General features: G+C 34.2%; 1 protein-coding gene across 2 annotated transcripts; it reads right to left on the bottom strand.

Moving 5' to 3' along the window:
* Positions 1–788: 788 nt before the first annotated feature.
* Positions 789–19,541, bottom strand: LOC136805086 (leucine--tRNA ligase, cytoplasmic-like). 2 transcript variants are annotated; one of them, XM_067061650.1, is made up of 28 exons: positions 19,298–19,494; positions 16,913–17,023; positions 16,501–16,514; positions 16,182–16,269; positions 15,985–16,065; positions 15,705–15,794; positions 15,235–15,326; positions 14,928–15,003; positions 14,646–14,758; positions 14,422–14,485; positions 14,224–14,291; positions 14,033–14,129; positions 13,642–13,861; positions 13,125–13,474; positions 12,785–12,870; positions 12,544–12,609; positions 12,222–12,304; positions 11,916–12,051; positions 11,648–11,740; positions 11,285–11,529; positions 10,990–11,102; positions 10,633–10,703; positions 10,298–10,460; positions 9,998–10,066; positions 9,663–9,803; positions 4,523–4,750; positions 1,516–1,620; positions 789–1,001 (listed from the first exon to the last, which is right to left on the bottom strand). In XM_067061650.1, exons 1-28 carry the CDS (start codon positions 19,397–19,399, stop codon positions 906–908), a joined length of 3,261 nt encoding a protein of 1,086 aa, XP_066917751.1. In that variant the 5' UTR covers positions 19,400–19,494; the 3' UTR covers positions 789–905. The 2 variants fall into 2 exon arrangements, with proteins under 2 accessions (XP_066917751.1, XP_066917752.1); XM_067061651.1 differs by lacking the exon at positions 16,501–16,514 and having other exon boundaries at positions 16,905–17,023; positions 19,298–19,541.
* Between the last annotated feature and the right edge of the window lie 538 nt (positions 19,542–20,079).

The raw sequence follows: 20,079 nt of genomic DNA, 5'->3' as shown, positions 1-20,079 counted from the left end.
ACTTTGGATTTCCCCGATTTTCAAACATAACCCAACGGATTAGAATAGGTGGATTAACTTCTCTCGTTGCTCCCAAGAGAGATCCATTGTCTTCTCATTGTTACAAGAAAAATCTGTAAATGACTCTGCGCACTCCTCGTTTAGTTTTTTCATTGTTTTTATAAGAACAATTTTCCAATTTATACAGTTTCGAAAACGAATTTGTCCTATGATTCGATCAATTTTGATGATTTTGCAAATATTTTAAATCCTGCACTTAAGTTTTAGCATCAACAAACGCTAGACCAGTTTTAATGTAAATTTTTAATCTTTTGTCAATGGCAATCTTCAGATAAGTGAAAATTAACGTATGGTCTATAACTAAGAAACTATCGATGGGTCACGAATGGGTTGCATACTGGTGAAAGAAGACTGTATTTAGAATTAGGAAAATAAATTTCAAATTATTTGGCTAATTTCTGCATTGGATAGAAAGGGCTAAAAAAGTGCATTTTCTTATTTAAAATGTACCACGTGATACGTAATGACCAATGAAAATGTTGAAAGTAATGATTTTTTACAACTTTTTTACAACTTATCAAGTTTTAATTGCTAGCAAACTCGTAAAAAAGTTTGATAACCTAACGAGGAGTGTTTTCTATGAGTTCTTAATCCACCTATTCTAATCCGTTGCATAACCCTAAAGATAAGAGTGAGGTAGGTATCGAATGAATTCCCTAGAATCTAAAGGTTTGAGATGATCATTATCTACTCTTATTATCATGGATGTGAAAGGTATAATGTAACTGTTTTGAGTTTTATTTCAAAAAATCTTTCGCAAATAATGATAGTTGAATTCAAATTCAAATTATTTATTTTATAAAAAAACTAAAATTGTAATAATTTTATTCTACTAATGGTTGTGATCAGGACTTGAAAATGGAGTAAGGTTTTCCAGGAGCGCATTCTTCTTGAACTTTAGCTTCAGCTTCAGTAGATGGTTTGATTTCGATGTTCTCCAGCTAAAAAAATTGAGAATAATACTTTGTTGAAGCGACGGAATGGATATACAGTTGACTATTTCTCTAAGTCGAAATGGAAATCGAATTCTTTCTAAGAAACTTATCAACAAAAATATTTTTAAAGGTTTTGTTTTTAAATAAGAGTGATATCGTTTGCTCAATTTTAACATACAAGCTTTTTCACATTGAATTGACACATATGTGGAGCAAGATTTGTCAGACAGAGGAAAAGAAAAACAATTTTTTGTTTATTCAGCACAATATAACAATAGGGAGGCACTGTCCTGATATGAAACATGCGTCTGATATAAAACGGGAACACTTACGTAAAATAAAACCTTTAAAGTATTTTTCAAGGGCTGCATGGACGGCATCTTATTCTTTCGGACAAATCATACTATCTTCTTGTAAGAATGAATGAGAACATTAGGCTCGATTTTATTGACAAAAACCAAAGCACAAAATGAGAACAATTTTAGTCTCATTGGTTCTTATAAAAAGGAAGTTTACAAACCTCGATGCTCTTCAGAAGGTAGGTCAAGTTGTCCATCAAAACGGTCGTCTCGTCAAAAGAAACAGATAAATCCATCGCTGACACTCCCTCAGTTGCTACACGTGTCTGAAAGAACGAGATAGAATATATAATATCAAGTTGTATAAAGTGGACAGTATATCAATCAAATGTTACAGTACCATTTAAGTTGGTCATCAGAAGTGGTCTGAATCAAGATCAAGATAAACAAGCTAGATGCTGAATGGACCTACCTGATGATGAAAGTTAGATAGCAATAAGGAGAAAAATGAAAACAATCAGTCAGAAAATATAGCGTTTAGCGAAGACATAACGCCTTAAATTTAATCATTGATTGTTGATGGGTGGGGGAGAAATAGAAGGTTGCAAAAATCAGTTTTATTGACAATTGAATGATGGTCTTCTCAAAAATCGGACTCGGTCATGTTATGAAAAATTCAAGAAAAACCGTTTTTCTGGCGATTCTCGGCTGTTCCGGCAATTTTTAGAAAGTCTCAGCTATAAAAATCAGTTTTATTAACATATGAATCATGCTTGCTGGTGGCATTGTTATCAATAATGTTTTTTGCGTGAAAAAACAATGAAATATCAGCAAAAAGTCTAATGAAAATCAGCAAAAACGGCATATTTCCGGCATTTCAGACCGGAAAATAATTTTTCTCGAAAATCGGACTCGACCATAATTTGAGCATTGCTAATACGCATCTTTCTGCAAAAAATCAGAAAAAACTAAGGATGAAAACTCGATAAAATGTCAAAAAACCGGGTTTTCCGGCATATTTCCGGCATTTTCGGCCGGAAAAAAATGTTTTTCGAAAATCGGGCTCGGTCACATTTTAGGTATTGTCATTTTGCATCAGTGTGCAAAATTTCATAAATATAAAGTACAGCTCGAGAAAATCAAGAAATACTGTCTTTCCGGCGAAAATAGGTTGTTCCGGCGATTTTTAAAAATAGTTCCGGCTTCAAAAATCCATTTTATTGAAAATTTAAACATGCTTGATGGCTATTAATAATGTTTTTGAATGAAACAAATGATACTTTTATGGACCAACCTGGTTATGCATTTAACACATATATAATTGATATCTACGTGAGCGTGACCATTAAACAATCATTCATAACACAAATAGTGACGTTCTATTAAAATTAGTCGTTTGTTTCTTATAAAAAAAACGTTTAGAAACCAAAATTTCATGCTCTTGAAATAATCTTTCATATTCAAGACTTCGTGAGCAAAAAAAACATCCATCTCATCAAAAAATTGAGTAATTTGGCTAAGAACATTGATGTATGCTTATTAATAGTGATTCTTATAGATAAAGATGCGTTTTTTTGAGCTGAAAAATTATTTTTTAACAAAAATCTGCTTGAGCCATCTTTTACCTACTTTCATGCAAAAAATCAATGATCCAATATTTCACAAAGTCCAAAAAATCCTTTTTTAGCCGTTTTTTAGCTGAAATTTACCCAAAAAATTTTTTTCTCCAAAAATCGAGCTCCGTCACATTCGAGGATTTATAGTTATGCATCTTTGTGCAAAAAATCATAAAGAATGAAAGAGCCAATCTCGAGAAAAGCTAATACCTAAGTAATTGATAATGTGCTTATAAAAATATCGAATTTGGCCAGTTTTTCTATAAAAACACGCCAAGCAACCAAAATTTCATGTCTAAACACACATATTCCTCAAAAGTAAGCCCTCATGAGCAAAAAAAACATCTATCTCATAAAAAACATTTGCCCCGAAATTTTTTTTTCGAAAATCGGGCTCCGTCACATTCGAGGGTTTATAGTTACACATCTTTGTGCAAAAAATCAGCCAATCTCGAGAAAAGTTGCTAACGAACGAACGAACGAACGAACGGTTAATTTATAGGACCTCCAGGTAGGTCCAAAAAGATCGTTTGAGTTGTGGTACTTTAGTGAATTAATTTTTGGCTCGCACTTAATTTGGCGATTACCCGAATGACTATTTTTTGTGGATATTTAATTTGATAGTTTATCAGATTCGTTAGTTTGTCAAGGATTCAATTGAGCGGCTGCAAAGGTTTTATAAAGACTACTTGATATTTGACTTAACCCTATTTTTATCAGGGGGGGTGTTTTCCACCAGGCTGGCACTCTTTTGCTAATAGCTCACTGAAAAAAAATTTTAACACTCTGAAAGTTTTCGACTTTTAATATAATCCTATTAGCAGCATGTATACCAAATTTTACAATTTTACACCGACTAGATCAGGTTTTATGACTTTTTTGTGCAGGCATATCATAAAATCCAGCTAAAACCCTGTAAAATTCCAAAATCTTAAATTTAGCATGACTTTTGATCTCGGCATCCAACTGACTTCAAATTTTGACAGGTTTTAGGTATCAATAATAAATTTTAAAAAATATTTTAAAAATTTTCAAAAACTGCTGACGTCATCAAAAATGACGTCATTGTTTTTTGAAAAAACTTACTCATTTTCTGCATAGATTTAAAACGTCAATTTTATTAGTATGTAAAAAACCGGCAAATATGTTAAAGATATTCTTTTTGGCTTTTAGAAAATCCAAACAGAATTGAAAAATCTCCATTCGTTCAACTTTAATTGCTATTTTATTGAATAGTACTTTTTCATTGGTCAGCGATAATTGTGAAACTTTGTGATGACGTCATCACCTTCATGATGACGTCATCAACCCAAATTTTTTTCTATGAACTCCTTTTATGATAGAAAACATTTCTGCCAAATTTCATGTCCACATCTTTTCTAGATCAAAAGTTATGCAAGGCTGGTGGAAAACACCCCCCCCCCTTGAGAATACAAAATCCGAAAAAGCCTGATAATAATAGGGTTAAAAAGGCTAATTCTGTATTAATTTTTCCCTCCAAAAGATTATCCTAACATCGGGTATTTTATTTGGCGGATTGAGCCTAAAACCTCCAAATCCACCAAATCTAATCCTCTCTATATTTAATACACTTTAAGTATCAAAAACATACCTTTAAATGAGCAACAAATGGCATCAGTTTTTTCATATGTTTCTTGACATCAGCATTTGTTTTCAAAGCATTCATAATCTCCTTGTTTTCAGGGAAGGTATTGTTGTTCTGTGTATACATCTCACGTAAAGTTTTCAACACCACTTGTTGCCAGGGTGGATATTCCTTAGCAACATACACAACACCTTGAGTAGGCTTGCCAACCTCCACTGATGGGTTCTTCCCTTTCTGTCGGTTAGAAAAAAAATTGTTGAGTCACATGAAAAAGGTAATAAAGCAGAACTTATTTTTAGATACAAATACTCACCAGTAACGTCTTTCAAGGATAAATGTACTTCCGGAAGAACATTTCTCCAGGAAAAAGTTATCCCCTGCGAGCTATATTGGAAACCAATTTTCCATGGAGTTGGTACTCGATAGTACAACTGTTTCTAATAGGAGCATTGTTTTCTCGTCAGCCTTTGATTGTGTTTCTTTTGAAAATAATTGAATATCAGGGGTAACATGAGCATTCGGCGAAATAAATAATTTCGATCCTGAACTTGTGAATTTTTTTTTAAATACACAATTTTTTTCTATAAGGCGAGGTCAATTTAATTTGTTGTTTTACGGGCCAAGCTACCCAATAAAGAGGGTCGGTCGGTCGGTCGGTCGGTCGGTCGGTGAAAAAAATGAAAATGAAAGTAGAATTCCACCTATAAAGTCTCCTAAAAAGGCAGCAAAAACTACTACGTCTTGACAAGAATGCGAACAAGAAAACAAAAAGACAAAAAAAGCTCGAATTCATGGATAAAATAAAAAATTGGACATAAAATTCTTAAAACCTTGGTAAAACTATCAAAATTTTTCAATATTTGGCAGTCTGTAAAGTAATGAAATTAAAAATGTACTACCAAAATCATTTTTATTTTGACTTTTGGAATTTCAGGGTCGGTCGGGCCCGTAAAACAACAAATTGGTCTCACCTAAACAACTCGATAAAAGGTTTGGAAATAAAGAAAGAATTGAGCAAACTGGGATGGTTTAGTTTTGGAAAGCTTGTATTTTCTATAATTAATTTTATCAAAACAGGTGGAAATAATATTAAGTTTTCTTAATACAAAAAATCATGTTGACCTACTTGGTTTTAGGACGACTAAAAATTGGTTGTTGAGTATAATAAATGTTCGAGCCGAGGTCAACTATCAAATATCAATTAAAAAATAGAATCTCCTCAACCAATATGAAATTTTGATCGAAATGTTACCACATCGTCCCATATGTTATTCGGATGAGACCCCTAAAAATTGAAAACCCCTTTTTCATCGGAAAAAAGTCTTACTCGACAAATAAAAATTTTTCTACGAACAAATTCTACTTGTAGAAATCGAAATACCTAGTCCCAAAGGGAATATCTAAACAAGAAGCCCGTTGGCCCGTTGAAGGCCCAGCGAAAAGTAACGTGTTGAAAACAAGCGTGCAAAACAGCAAATGTATGACCCCGTTGACATGGATCAAAGTGAAGACAGGAAAAAATTTTCAAAATCACCGCGGTACTTCTCATTGTTTAGACGCTTGGAATTTTATTGAATGGTCTCCTACCAACCGGGCCTACACAGGCGCAGGTTCAAATTTCCAATAAAATTCTAGCCTGTGTATCCAGACTCAAAATTTCAGAAAAAAAAATCTTACCTGGTGTAACTAAAAATTTCGGGTACAATTTGTTTGATACTGCCTGTGAGTGAACCTTGTTGACAGACTATCAAAACCCAGGCAGACACACATAATTAACTTACCATATAACCTCTTTTACAAACTCAAAAAACTTTCAAAACTACTCTAAACTTCATCAAAACATCAGCCACATTTTAAAAAGGCTCCTTTCCAGCGGCCATTTTGTTTAGAAATGAGCCTGTGTTTTCATTTTCAGTTGTTCATCTTTTTTCACAAGGTCAGCTTTTTCCATAAATTATGCGCGCCCATAGAAAAAAATAAAAAAATTCCCCGAATATTCTGCTTAGTGAGTGGGCACTTTTTAACGAATTAGGTGCACTCACATATGCAGGGAGAAATATCCCTGCAGGCATGTTAGTTGGACCAGACCGTAGACCAGAAAAATGATCTTTAAAGAACTAGACGGTGAAATAGTTTTTATGGTCTGCATATCCAAGCTAATAAAATTCATGTGGTTAATGTGAGTTAACAGTTAATGCGAAGATCCAGAAATGACCATTTTCACTGTTCATGCCTTGCAACCATGAGAAATGTTCAATCTAGTTTGAATTTACCCATGAGCTGCATTTTAGTGTCCATTAACAGATTCCAGAATCAGTTTATATACTTTAAATAATTACTATCAACTGCTTCAACTTGGGACTATCTGAAAAAACATGGGACGGCAATTCGGCTACCATTTCACCAAACTTCCAAAGTCATTTGATTTGAGTTAATGAACGGCGTATTAAAAAATACACGATTTCTCTTTCGATTTTACAGTAAGTGAAAATACAGACCAGATATGCAACAGTCCAATGTTTCGACAAATCGTCCCAAGTTAGAGATGGTTGACGGTATGTGAGTCGAGTTTGAAAAATCAAGCCACCGTCCGTTTAATGCGACAGATCCAGAATTGATCATTTTATTTAATGTGTAGAATCATGAAAAAAGTCCCAATCTTGTTCAAATTTACACATGAGCTGCATTTTAGTCTCCTCTAACATATTCCATAATCAGCTTGAAATAATTCTGTGTCGAATTTGAAAAATCAAGCCACTGCACCAATCGTCAAACGAGACAGATCCAAAAATAACCATTTTCACGCGTAGCCTCGTGGAAAAAGTACCAATCTTGTTCCAATTTACACATGAGGTCCATTTTAGTGTCCATTACCAAATTCCAGAATCAGTTTACTTTTAATAATCATGTGTTGAGTTTGAAAATCATACCACGTCCCACCACTGACCGCTGTTAGCGACATATCCAGAAGTGACTGTTTTCTTGTGTAGCATCAAGGAAAAAGTTCCAATCAATTTATAAATGAGCTGCATTTCAGTTTATTTATTTCTATATCAGAAGCCATTATTTCCTAAAAATAAAGTCTTTTCGAAAACAATAAACTAAAAATATAAGTGATTTAGGTAGAATTTTCACTCATAAAACGTTATGAAAACTTGAGCAAAGACTATAGGATATGGCAGAATGTTGAAAAAGGTTTATAAAAGAAAACCATTACAAAATATCTTTGGTTTGAAAGTCTCTTGACCACTAAAGCAAAGAAAATGTTCAAGAAAGTATGAATCAACCTCCTCGCTTCGACCGGGAAAAGGATAATTACAAGGTCTCAAAAGAAGGTTGTCTATTGCTCATTCCGACATTTTAAATTTTCCGGGGGTTTTGTTGTTTGGAATTGATTAACTAACAGTTAGGTAGGGTCAGGGTTGCTAGTAACGGCTTGTCACTGTGCCGGGTGCATACTCGGCGCCTTGGGCCCCGCAGGGTTGCTAGTAACGGCTCGAATTTCAGTCAGGTTATAAGTCGATGTCGGAATGAGCAATAGACAACCTTCTTTTGAGACCTTGTAATTATCCTCTTCCCTTCGACCGCCATCTTTGTTTTGTTTTGAAAATTGTTTTTGAAAGAGCGCGGAATCAGAAAATATATCTTTTGTAGCCAGTATCCGACTTTAGCAACCTTTTCCCTCTCCAAACGGCAAAATTAAAAAGTGCGGTACTGGTTTTAAGCGCCGTTTCTACCAAAACGGACGGACAGACAGCGGAAGGACGGACGGAAAGTTGCAAATGAAAGGCCCTATCGCTAGCGCTGGGCCAATAAAGTGCTAAAATATAAAACTTAATAGGATAGTGATTACATAATGTACATGATTAAAAAGTTGAAAAGGTGCAAATAAAAGTTATTTGTCCGGAGGGACTGATTTATAGTTCTTTAGAATGAATCTGTTTGTATGCCTGCATTTAGAGACTAATTCAGTTTTTTTTTTCACTAGTTTGCGTTTGGAAGTGATAATGTGAAATTTTTCTGCCAAACAAAGGTTGCACGTTTTTGTTCCATTTTTGTATGATGCAGCTTGATCAATAATTTTCCAGGAGAGAATTGGGTCAGTGACGCCTGATTTTTTCAAATCCCAATAGTGGTTTGAGAGCTGGGTGTGGCTTGTAGCATCTTCGTGTCTCAGTGTGTATTTGTGTGTGTTCCAACGATCCTTGAACGTGTTGCCAGTGAGACCAATGTAGAATTTGCCCGGGTCGTTGATAGTTGATTTGATGTGACATTGGTAGATGACGTTTTTTTCAAGGCAATTTCCTTGAAGTGGACAGATATTATTCTTACGACAGTTACACGCTGGGTCGTTAGTTGTTGGATTTTGATTGTTTGAAAGCACTTTCTTATTATGTGAAGAAATTATTCTTGAAATGTTTGGTAGACAACTATAACTAACTTTCAAAGTGTTTCTGTTCAAGATTTTTCGAAATTTGTGGTTTTTTGGGAAATTCTTATCGACGATCGCGAGAAATCTTTTTGCAATGTTAGTTTTGACATTCAAACTGAATGGTGGATTAAACCATATAATTTTTCGTTTTCTTGATCTTGGGCGATTATTTGTTCTTATAGAGTGGAATGTATGGCAAAGAAACCCGCTTTCATTACTTTAAAAGATCGCAAAACGGACTTTGAGAACAACCCTAAATGCCGATTGATAAACCCTGCTAAGTCAGAAATAGGAAAAATAAGTAAAAAACTGTTAGAAAATATAAACAAATCCGTCAGAGAAGCGACTGAAGCCAACCAATGGCACAAATCCGAAGACACCATTGAATGGTTCAAAAACATCGAATCGAAAAAGAATTGCTTGTTTACCAAAAACGGGGGTAGTGATGATAAAACAGATAAAAAACAGATAAAACAGTTTTTCAATCATAACACATTTTACGATCTTTTTACGAGAATGACCTCATAGCCAAACTGTGCTTAGTGTTTTAGGAATTAACAAAGTTCGTTAATTACTTAAAAATAAAGGCAATATAAGTTTAGGTTCGAACCCTAATCACCCTATCCCTTTTTTTTCGTGTCACTGAAAATAATGTGGTTCCTAAATCGGCGAGTTGTCAAGAAAAATAACGAGAATGAAAAGACAGTGTGATACCTTTTTGTTGGCAGCAGCGATCATATTCTTCAAACGTAATCTGAAGTCACGTGCACACTCCATCAGATACTGACTGCACGTCAACAAGCCATGGTCAATATCACCAGAGACTGGCCATGATGCATTCATGATACTCCCCGGCTACAAAAATAAAGGGAAACCATGATGTTTCCGAATGGATTAACCTTTATTGGTTTTTACGAGGTTTCCTCTCGGTTATTCAGTCATAAAAAAGCGAGTTCTTAAAAATTTTGTACATAGTCGTTTATAGAAAGTCCAAGAAAAACAAGCTATTAGTCATGGAATGAAACTAGCAAACATTTGAAGACACATACCTTTCCTAACAAGCTCCAGATATGTTCGGAGACGTGGGGACAGATCGGGGATAGCAGTAAAGCTTGCACCTAAAGAAAGTTGAACTGGTTATTTAGCATTCATTTAAAATATATAACACAACATAAAGGCAAAACAAAAGTGGAAAAAATCTCTTTTGTTTCTCTGAAAAGCTTTTTTTCAAACATTTTACCAGAATATTTAAAAAAATTATGTCTCTTTGAACCATTATTAGGTCACAACCTTCGATTTTCTTAAAATCAAGATAGTTAGGCTATAAGGTCTAAACGAAGATAACAAACCTCAATGTATTTCATGACCACGTCGATATGCATTCCATCGATTGATAATTCACGATATTTATCACGTACTGTTTGGAATTCATAAAGCCCTGACTTCAACCCTTCACGGAATTGCATTTTCTCGAAGGCTTCTTCTGTCTTATTGATTGTCAAGTTAATCTCTCTTGAATTAAAAAAAAAATCGATTTTTATAAGGATAATTCAACATGTTTAGGTCCTCTTTCTACAGAGATTTTGATCATGGTCTAATTTCAAAATTCACAGCAAAAGAGCGGGAAATATTCCAAACTTGGTTGAGAAATTTAAGAATGGGTAAAATAACTGGTTGAACTTACGATAAGAAGACTTGGTCATTGAAATCGTTCATTGGTCCTGATCTCAAGCTTTCCTTTAATTCGATCATCTCCTAAACGTTTTCAAAAAGAAGGACCATCATTTTAACAAACAGCATTATTACTAACCTTGATAATTTAGTGGAGTATAAGTGAATACCTATCAAGTCATGAATAAAGTAATGGAAAAGCTGGTGTTTAGAGTCATAATAGAGCCTTTAATCAGCAAAAATGTTCAGGAAAGTGGGTTTGCACGAGGTTAGGGTTTTTTATTTTGGTTGATTTGTCAAAATCGATGAGTAGAACTGATATGATGGAATAAACCCTTAAGTAGCCCAATTGCTTCTCAAAATCCAATACCTTGACCCATTCGATCAGTGTGTACAATCTCAAAAGTCCTGAGTCAGCAGTTTTCTCAACGAAGTTTGCGTCTTCAATAGTATCCCCTGCATCAGCCAATGCCAAACGCATACCTATAATGAAAGGAGGAAGGTTTCGATCAACAGCAATCATACTGATTATAATGTTACAAAATATCGAAAAAATGAGCCATTTGTGGGAAAGAAGGTCTATTAGAAAGCTTTTCTCAAAAAACTTTCTTAGGTTGAACAAGAAGTTGAAGAAGCATTATTAAATGAAGAGTAGTCGACTTTACCGTCAGCTGAGAATTTTCCAATGGCGCTTTTCAAAGTCAAGAAGTTGCCAGTCGATTTGGACATTTTCATAGAGTTCAGTAACAAATGCCCATTAGCACGAACACCTTTTGGCCATTTCTCTTCCTTGTTGTTCCACACAGCAACATGGTTGTACAAGAAATAAGTCAAGTGGTTGGGAATCAAATCTTTGCCTGATACTCGCAAGTCTAACGGATACCAGAATTCGAATTCGGCTTTCATTTTTCTAAAACAAAATGGAAACTTTATTCAGTTTAATGTTTAAAAGAAATGATCTTTGAGTTAGGGTTTTGAATTAAATCTACAACAAGCTAGAACATCATGTTAAGAAAGAATTATTTTACCTGAGAATTTCATGGTCGATGTCGGTCGTTGGAATTTCATCGACTTCTTTCAAGAAAATGTAATCCCAAACTTCATCGGTCATTTGTGCGGCACTGTCAAGGGGATAAGAAAGTAAATTACAAACAAAAGGGAAGGAGCTATTTTTATCTTCTAAAGTGCTTCTACAACGCAATTCATCGGCGACGCATTCCTCAAGTGTTCAGTATTATTCAAGAGAGCTGTGTTGTGTTTAAGTGAGCAGCGAAATGAAATGAGCGTTGGAAGTACCTAGCATTGGCTAAACCAGTATCTCGACCGTAGATTGAGCCTTGCAAGAAGTGAGCAATGGTGTAATAAGCCATGTAAATTGTGGAGTCTGATAAAGATTCAATGAGGTATTTCTCATCCCAAGGAATCTTGCTACCTGAAAACGAAAGAAAAAACAGCTTTCAGTATACATAATTATTCCGCGAGATTCACTGTTCTGTGAAAGATAGTAGAGAAATTTCAAAATTTGGCAATCAGGGCATAACAATGCTTGTAAAAATACAATCAATTTATTGAAAAATTTATATAAAATTATTCATCATATACCTAATCCAAAAGAGCGAGAACAAGCGTGTTCCTGCAACCAATCTAGTGTCGCCAAGAAGTTATGCCTCGTCTCATCTCCATACCTATAATGGAAATGAGCACAAAAAGAAATTAAATCATACAAAAATCAATTAAAGTCAATAGAAATAGAACGTAGCTTCACTTCAGACTGAATTGACCTAGTGCTATGATATGCTGAAACTTTCCATAGTTTTTACTGACCAGCTTTTGTGTTTAAAGAAGAGAAGCCTGACACTAAACTTGTTCGCTCAACAGAAAGTTTCATCTTAGTAAAAGAAAACTTTGTAAGGATGAAACATACGTCTCCATCATGCCCAACAATTTCTTTGCTTCAGCTTTCCAGGATTCTTCTCCGTAATCTAAGTACCTAAACAATAATTACAATAAACAAAGTTATAATCGCCAATTCGTAAATCACATGATCAACTAAAACAAAATGGTGGCAACAGTTACTAGTTTCCAATCTACTTTTATACGTATAAGGTAGATACAGATAGCTAAAAGAGATCAAGATAATCTTTCAGGAAAAAACTGAAATATACCATTGATCACATTTTGAGACAATACATTCATCTCCAGATCTGGAAACGACTTTCTTCTCTGGTTCCATATAAATAATTGCTTGTCCCTGAACGAAAAAATCAAAGCTTCTTGTTAGTTTCAGTTCCTTAACTGTATTTTTAACATATTAACCATGATAGTTAAAAAGTTTGAGTAAAAATAATTTTACCATATTATACTTGTGTAAAACTAACCAAATGAATTAGGTGGACATTTTATTGACGATTATAACCAATAAGTAAAGACAAACCAGAGTCCAGTATCATCATAATTATTGAAAAAAGTACCTCATCCTTTTCTTATATAGAATAGAAGAGTTACCTCAGCGACCATCTTGTCCTGAACCTGTTTCTTCACATCTTGAACTTTCAATCCTTTCAGCTCCTCAACTAACATTACACCTTCATAAAAACCTTTCTTGTAAGTCAATTCCTTTGCATCTGCAAGTTGAATTTTATCATTTTGGCTGTTGACTTTGAATTTATCACAGGCAACAATAGCTGGTAGGTTCCCTAGCTCTGGTACATCAATAATTGGGATAGGTTCGTAAGGTAAGACCATTTCATCTGCAATGTTGTATTTGGCCCGGAATGGCTGTTTGTTTTTCAAATCTCTTAGTGCAGCATAATCGTCAGGAGCATCTGAAGGTACTGAAGTGACCACGCCAGTTCCTAAAAGAAAAAGGTTTCAACATAAAAAACATGCCTTTCTTTCAAGTAGGTCTTCATCGTACAATACACTACAGTTTAGTTTTTTTCTTAAGAAGCAATTTAATTTAGGCAAATTGAAACAACTAGGAGCGATTATATCATCTACAAAAAAGTTATACAAATTCAACCTTTATCCTCTTTGATGGTCAACATCGGTAGTGTGTAAATGACATTGTGTGCCGTTAAAGGTGCGTTCAATGCAACACCCATGATATCTTGTCCAACCAGTTCCAGCACAATATTCACTTTGTTTTCCTCCTTTGTCAATCCTTGATAAGCCATGTTTTTTGCAGCTCGTCTTGTACTGATAAGAATTTCATTATCTTTTGACGACTCAAAAGCAATGTACTAAGAAAGATACATGATGATGAAATGATGAAATATACTACAAATTATATGCAATTACTAATGTAATTACCAAGCTGGTTGAGATTACAACTTAAGGCAAAAGAAATACTTTAATATTTTAACCAGCAGAAAACCTTTTCTTTCACTGTTTATACAATAAAGAACACTCACAGGTAGATCTGGGTGAACCCAGCAATTGGTTTGACCATACATTGTTTCTGGACGTAGTGTGGCAGCAATCAAATATATATCTTTTCCTTCCAGGGAACTATTAATAGTTAAGAACAAATAATACCATCAAAACTATTATAATCTATTAAACTACTTGGTCACAGATATAACTAAACTTCAGAAATTTGTACCTCAATTTTTCAGGGAGTGGAGCAGCAACTTTCATCTTGATCAAAGTGTATTCTTGAGGTGCAACTCCCTAAATTACAAAACATTTTGAATTATTATTTAGACAAGACAAGTTCAAGTCGCCCCGATTAGTTAAAACTTTACCATCCGGATATACACAAACAAATTGAAAATTTCATGAACATTTGAATAATACATACTTCTCCAGATAGTCGATCATGATCCATACAAGGTTGTCCATCTTTGGCAGAGAAAATTGTATATCTAGGAATTTAAAGTTGAAAATAAAATAAAAAATTTTGTTTTAAAAAATGTATCTTTCCCATTTACCGAAGATTTATGTTGTTGATCGTAGTTTTTTAGCAATCAGTAAAATAACTAGCAGATAAATTATCTTTGAAGTTATAAAATGTCTCAGCTGTACCTTTTGCCAAATTTCACTTTTCCAGCTTCTTTCAATTTTTTAAAATGCCATCTCGCAAAAGAATCATAGTAAGGATTGGCATCTGTAGTGATAAAAGAGCGCCTCCAGTCAACCTGGTGAAATAAAAAGATAATATTATGTCCCAGACAAAATACAATCAAACATTAACAATGAGGGCTCCACAAGACTTGGAAAAAAGACACTACCATACACGATAAATCAAAGCTAAGATGACAATCTTATTGATGAAAAATATATACCATTCAGTATTTTTCCTCTTACCTTCAGACCCATAGCTTTAAGATCCTCAGTTGCAATCGGTGGAAAATACTTTAGCCAATGAGCAGTATCAGCAAAACTAGGGAGCAATTAGTTTTAGAAAAGCATGAATTCATAAGAAAGGTAACAATGCTTGAGGTATGGGTATGTTATGAAGACTCTTGGGTGAGTTGGATACCATAGGTATCACATGGATGCAAAGAACAATGTACATTTGATCGGTCAAAGTGGGTTTTTCGAAAGTTTTGGTTGATTTTTTCTGAAACAGAGGTTTCAAATTCAAAGTAAAAATTGGATAGATGGCTTTTACCTTTTGATTTCTTCATCTGGGATATCCAAAGCCTGCATAATTTGCCATTGATAAGTCAAGCCACCAGTCTTTGCAGCTACTTTGCTTTTCATCTTAAAATAAATAAAAAACATAGTGAACAAAAAGTCCTGAAAATCGCAAAGTCTTGAAAGTGGGTAAAAATCTTGATGACACCCAAATTTGAGGGGAGTTCCATCAAATTTTGGGTAAGAGGGTACAACCTAGAGTAGGCAGGTGTTGCTCTAGACTAGGGAGGGTAGTGACCCCCTTCAGAACTTTGAATAATATTTGATTTTTTCCAGTATTTGTATTGCCAGTTCTCATGAATGAAATTACTTTTAATTTCAATTCTACTAGTTTTCAAATACTGATTGATATTATCAAAACACAGTAAGACCTGTCTGAACATTTTGTCTGTCCCATTTGAAAATTCAAATTTAAATGTTCTTTGACCTAAACTTCTTTCTTACGTTGGTTGTATCTTTTTTTTCATCGCCACTTGGAAAAGTTGGTGGACATCCAAATAGTTCCATTTCACGTTTTAATTTATCAGCGCAGGCCTAAAACGAAAATCATGTGATACTTCAAAAATCAGAATGTAGCAAAGTAAAAGTCTTGTAATCTGTGCCAGAATCAATATTCAACAGTTAGCATTGTTCTACAAGTTAATTATCAAATTTAAATAAGTGATGAGTAAGAACCAATTTTCACCAATTTTATTCAAACTTTTTTAAATACTGTTCTACAAACCTTGATTGGCATGCCAGTACAATGGAAACCAAATGGAAACAAACATTTTTTTCCTTTCAATCTTTGATAACCGACAGCAAACTAACAAAGGAATGATTGATACTGTTGATTAGTTATTGTTAAAATTACAAAATCAAGAAATTTCAAGATTAATTTTTTTATTACTAGAAATACGAAAGTGTTAAACAGGTCCTTACTTCACATTTTGAAATGGTAAAAGTGTGTCCTAAATGAAGTTTTCCATTCATGTATGGGTAAGGAAAGGTAACCATATATTTTCCAGTGCTAAAAGAATGAAAGTATGAAAATATCAAAGAGTAGGACATAGGATAATTCTTTGCTGGATTATGCTATAAATAAATTAATTTTCTGAAATTTTTCGTTACAAACTTCGGAACTTATCTCTTTGCCTGGTAAAGTATCAAAAAGTTTTTAAAAAAGTAAGGATGATAAAGAAAAATATTTAACATGAAACGGAGAATCATTCTGCTAATGAAATATGTTTTGTCAACATACCTTTCTTCATTGGACTGAAAAAAAAAGAAGAAAACTGTTAATGAGAAACTAATTATTATTTGTTACAAATGTCACAAATATTCAAAACACAAAGTTTGTAAAATATGAGGCATAGAATATCTTTAACTTGTAGGCACACACCCTAGTCAATCTCTGTTTCTCTAATTATAAATTTAGTGTTAGTTTAAGACAATGCCTTTGGATGAATTTTCATAGATTAGTTATTAAAATTTATGGGAATGAGCATAATTGATAAAAAAAAGAAATTTACTGAATCAATTACCAATAATGATTTTTGTTTTGATTTACAGATGTTCACTATAAAGTATTTGACATTTTCTCCCAATACAGTTTCAAAACTAAATTGGCCATTGAGAGCCATAAAAAAGAGCTAGCATTTCCACCGCCTTACCTGTGGAGCATTTTCTTCAAAGATTTTTGCATCATACCACTTCTTTTGGACATTCTGTTCAATTTCAAGCAAAGAGTTAACTTTGACGTTACTCTTCCTTTCAAGTTGCTCCTGTAAGAAGAAAATGCATCTGAAGATTGCAAGCTTTGAAAATACCACGTGTTCAATAATAAAATCAACTTTTCTTTCCAAAAACGGCAATTATTGCCGAAAACGGCAATTTTCATTTATTTACTTTTTTTACTTTTCTGCTGATTCAGCATGTTATTGTCAAAAAAATTGCCGTTTTCGGCAATAGTTGCCGAAAAGAGAAATAATTGCCGTTTTTATCTTAAACACCCAACTGCTTAAGGTATTCTGACTAAAATTGTGATTTCAGACTGAAATTTTTGATTGAGATTCCTCTCACCAGGTAGGCTTTCACACCTCAAAAAGAACAAATCTTTGCAACGAGAAATGTGTAAATGTGATCGCATGCATTCAAGCATGTAGTAGTTAATCGATATAATCGATAATCTTGAGTAATACAACCTATCGATTACTTATCAATCATGTATCGATTGTTAACAATCATCGATTACTTATCGTTCATGCATTGATTACTTATCAATTATTTACTTATCTTCGATCACGTATCGTTATCGATTATATATCGATCGTGACCGACTATTGACTACGTTACCGGCCCTTTTTACGCTGGCCCTTATTCCACCAACGAGCCCAAAAATAACACTAATAAGGTCCGGCGTAAAAAGGGCCAAGATAAGGTATTTAATGAAGTAAAGAAAATTTCTGAAATTCGCCAAATCTCATACCGATCGTATTACTTTGAATAAACGCCCGCTTTCGAATTAATAATGCTCCTCCAAAAAGGCAAACCATTCAATAACGCCCCTTCTCTAAATAAAACGGTAACTTTGTTTTTTTTTAACTTTTTTTTGTTCAGCCTTTCAGAGGGTTTGAGAATGCTTCAGCCGAAATTTACCGTATGCTTATAAAAAAAATGAGTGTAGTAGCTTTTCTAGGCCCTATGCTACCAGGGGATTGGATTCAATTCAAAAGTACATCCCAATCGAGATCAGCGAAAAATGTTGCTTTTAATTTTGCGAAAATGGCGAAAATTCGAGAAATCGAGAAATTTCATCTCGCGAAGGGTGAAAGCTAATCCAATTAAAGTACCACTCCCTAAAATCTGATAAATAATCGATCACGAATCGATAGTTGATCGATTAACTATTTGATCGATATCTAATCCATCGGTTACTTAAGGCGTGGGCAAATGTGTCAAACTACTCATCAAACAAGTCATCAAACTGTTTGATGGAAAATTTCGAAAGTTTGCTCACATTTGCACATTTGCCCACGCCTTTAGGGATTATTTAGGGATTATTAATTTTCCATTTGCGCCAACCATCAAACTAGTTTGATGGTTGGAATTTGATGGTTGGAAGCAAGCATCCGAACACAGATATAAAAAAAGTCTGTTCTTCTGCGGAAAATTGCGAGGTCTGTCACAGTAAGTGAAAATACAGGCCATATAATTATCAACAATCCAATATTTTCACCAACCGTCTCAAGTTAGAGCCGTTGACGGTACTCAACACTTTTGTAATGAAATCTTACCCCCTTTTTTTTACAGAAAATCTGTTTCAAAGGAAACTTGATCAAAGCACCACCCCAAAATGATTTAAAAAAAGTACAAAGTATATCAATAATTTCACAAAATAATGATGTGACCATTTGTATACGATTAAAAAATTGACCAAAAGTTTCCAAACCCCCCTTTCTTATTTGATCCCCCCTACACATTTCGATCCCTACAACATATTATTTCCATCCCCTGAGTTTTTGGCAAATCTTGGTACCCCCTACAAAGGCCCAGCTAAAAAAGTTAGCATCCTCTTTTTGGAGCTTTGAAATCAATTGGTTTGAAAAAGATTTAGTGTCGTTTAACAAAGATAGATGTTGTTTGAAAGAAAGTATTATTTCTGCTTTTAGCAGGCCATACAGTTATAAGAAAATAAAAGATGGGCTCTTCCAGAAAAAAATTTATATAGGGGGTGGATGACGGGAATTTTCAGATAAAAAAAGCACTCGGAAATCCAGTCAATTTTTCAAAGTGCTTCGGAAATTCTGCTCAATTTTTTATTTGAACCCTTGGAAATTCCACATAATTTGTCAAAGTTTTAAAAAAGGTATCGGAAATTCCAGATTTTTCCACCAAAAAATTGATTTTGTATCGGAAATCCAGGAGTTTCAATTGCTTTTGTATTGGAAATCCAGAAATTTCAAAAAAACATTTTGCCTCGGAATTCCGCTGTCGTCCACCCCCCTATAATGGACTTTAACATGTTTAACTTGGAAGAGCCCAATATGACTACTCACAGTCATTTTGGTTGTTGTGAAATTCCTTCCTTGAATGTTTGGTTTGATTCTCAATACAACTGTATGTAGATTTTCCCAGTTTTTAAAGAATCTTAAAATCATCCACCTCAAATCCAGTTTGTTTTTCTTTCATATGAAGCTAAAAACATAACAGACTGACAGAGAAAGCTGGCTGGTTGGAACACGTTTGCTGTTTATCGATCAGCTTTCCGGGGTTCGACTGTGTAATCCTGCATCTTTACTCTTCTTGTATTTCACAGTGAGCGGGTGACTTTACTTAGTACTTTCTCTTTCTTCGATAGTGCGAATCACACGCTCCATTGAAAAAGTAAGTTTTCACAAATTTTAGGCTAAAAATGATGAAATCTGATGCAAGGATTGCTCCACATTTGAGTTAAAATACATCAAGCTGAAGACGACTATCCCTGCCCTCTCGCCCAAAAATTGGAGGATAATTTTCCGCCACCGGGGACGATATTTTGGCCAATTCTTTCCATCCAATGTAGACTAGCAAGCGTCTGTCTTTCCTTGGACACAGGAACGCGGGAATAGTGCTTATATAATAAAGAGTTCTTATAAAATATAGAAATTGCCGCGGGAGAGTGGATTGGAAAGACAGACTAGTTCCAAACGGTGCAATACGGGATTTTGCTTCAATCTAATCTCAGGCAACGTTCCCTCGAAAAAGAGGGAAGATAAAATGAATGGACACGGCTTATTTTTTCTTCTATTCTCATCGCAATATTTGAGTTTCTCAGAGTTATGGATGAGAAAAAAAATAT

The sequence above is a fragment of the Clytia hemisphaerica genome, unplaced genomic scaffold (genome assembly GCF_902728285.1).
Source record: "Clytia hemisphaerica strain Z4C2 unplaced genomic scaffold, Clytia hemisphaerica genome assembly, whole genome shotgun sequence".
Taxonomy (NCBI): Eukaryota; Metazoa; Cnidaria; class Hydrozoa; order Leptothecata; family Clytiidae; genus Clytia; species Clytia hemisphaerica.
Note: the sequence above shows the minus strand (reverse complement) of the source record. Positions and strands in the feature narration are given on the sequence as shown.

Excerpts from the sequence above, each read along its gene's own strand:
- LOC136805086 (XM_067061650.1), bottom strand. The coding sequence starts at position 19,399 with ATGATTTTAAGATTCTTTAAAAACTGGGAAAATCTACATACAGTTGTA. Across the intron at positions 15,795-15,984 it reads GTACTGGCATGCCAATCAAG|GCCTGCGCTGATAAATTAAA; the intron begins GTTTGTAGAACA and ends TTTTCGTTTTAG. Across the intron at positions 11,530-11,647 it reads ATCGACCATGAAATTCTCAG|AAAAATGAAAGCCGAATTCG; the intron begins GTAAAATAATTC and ends ATTTTGTTTTAG.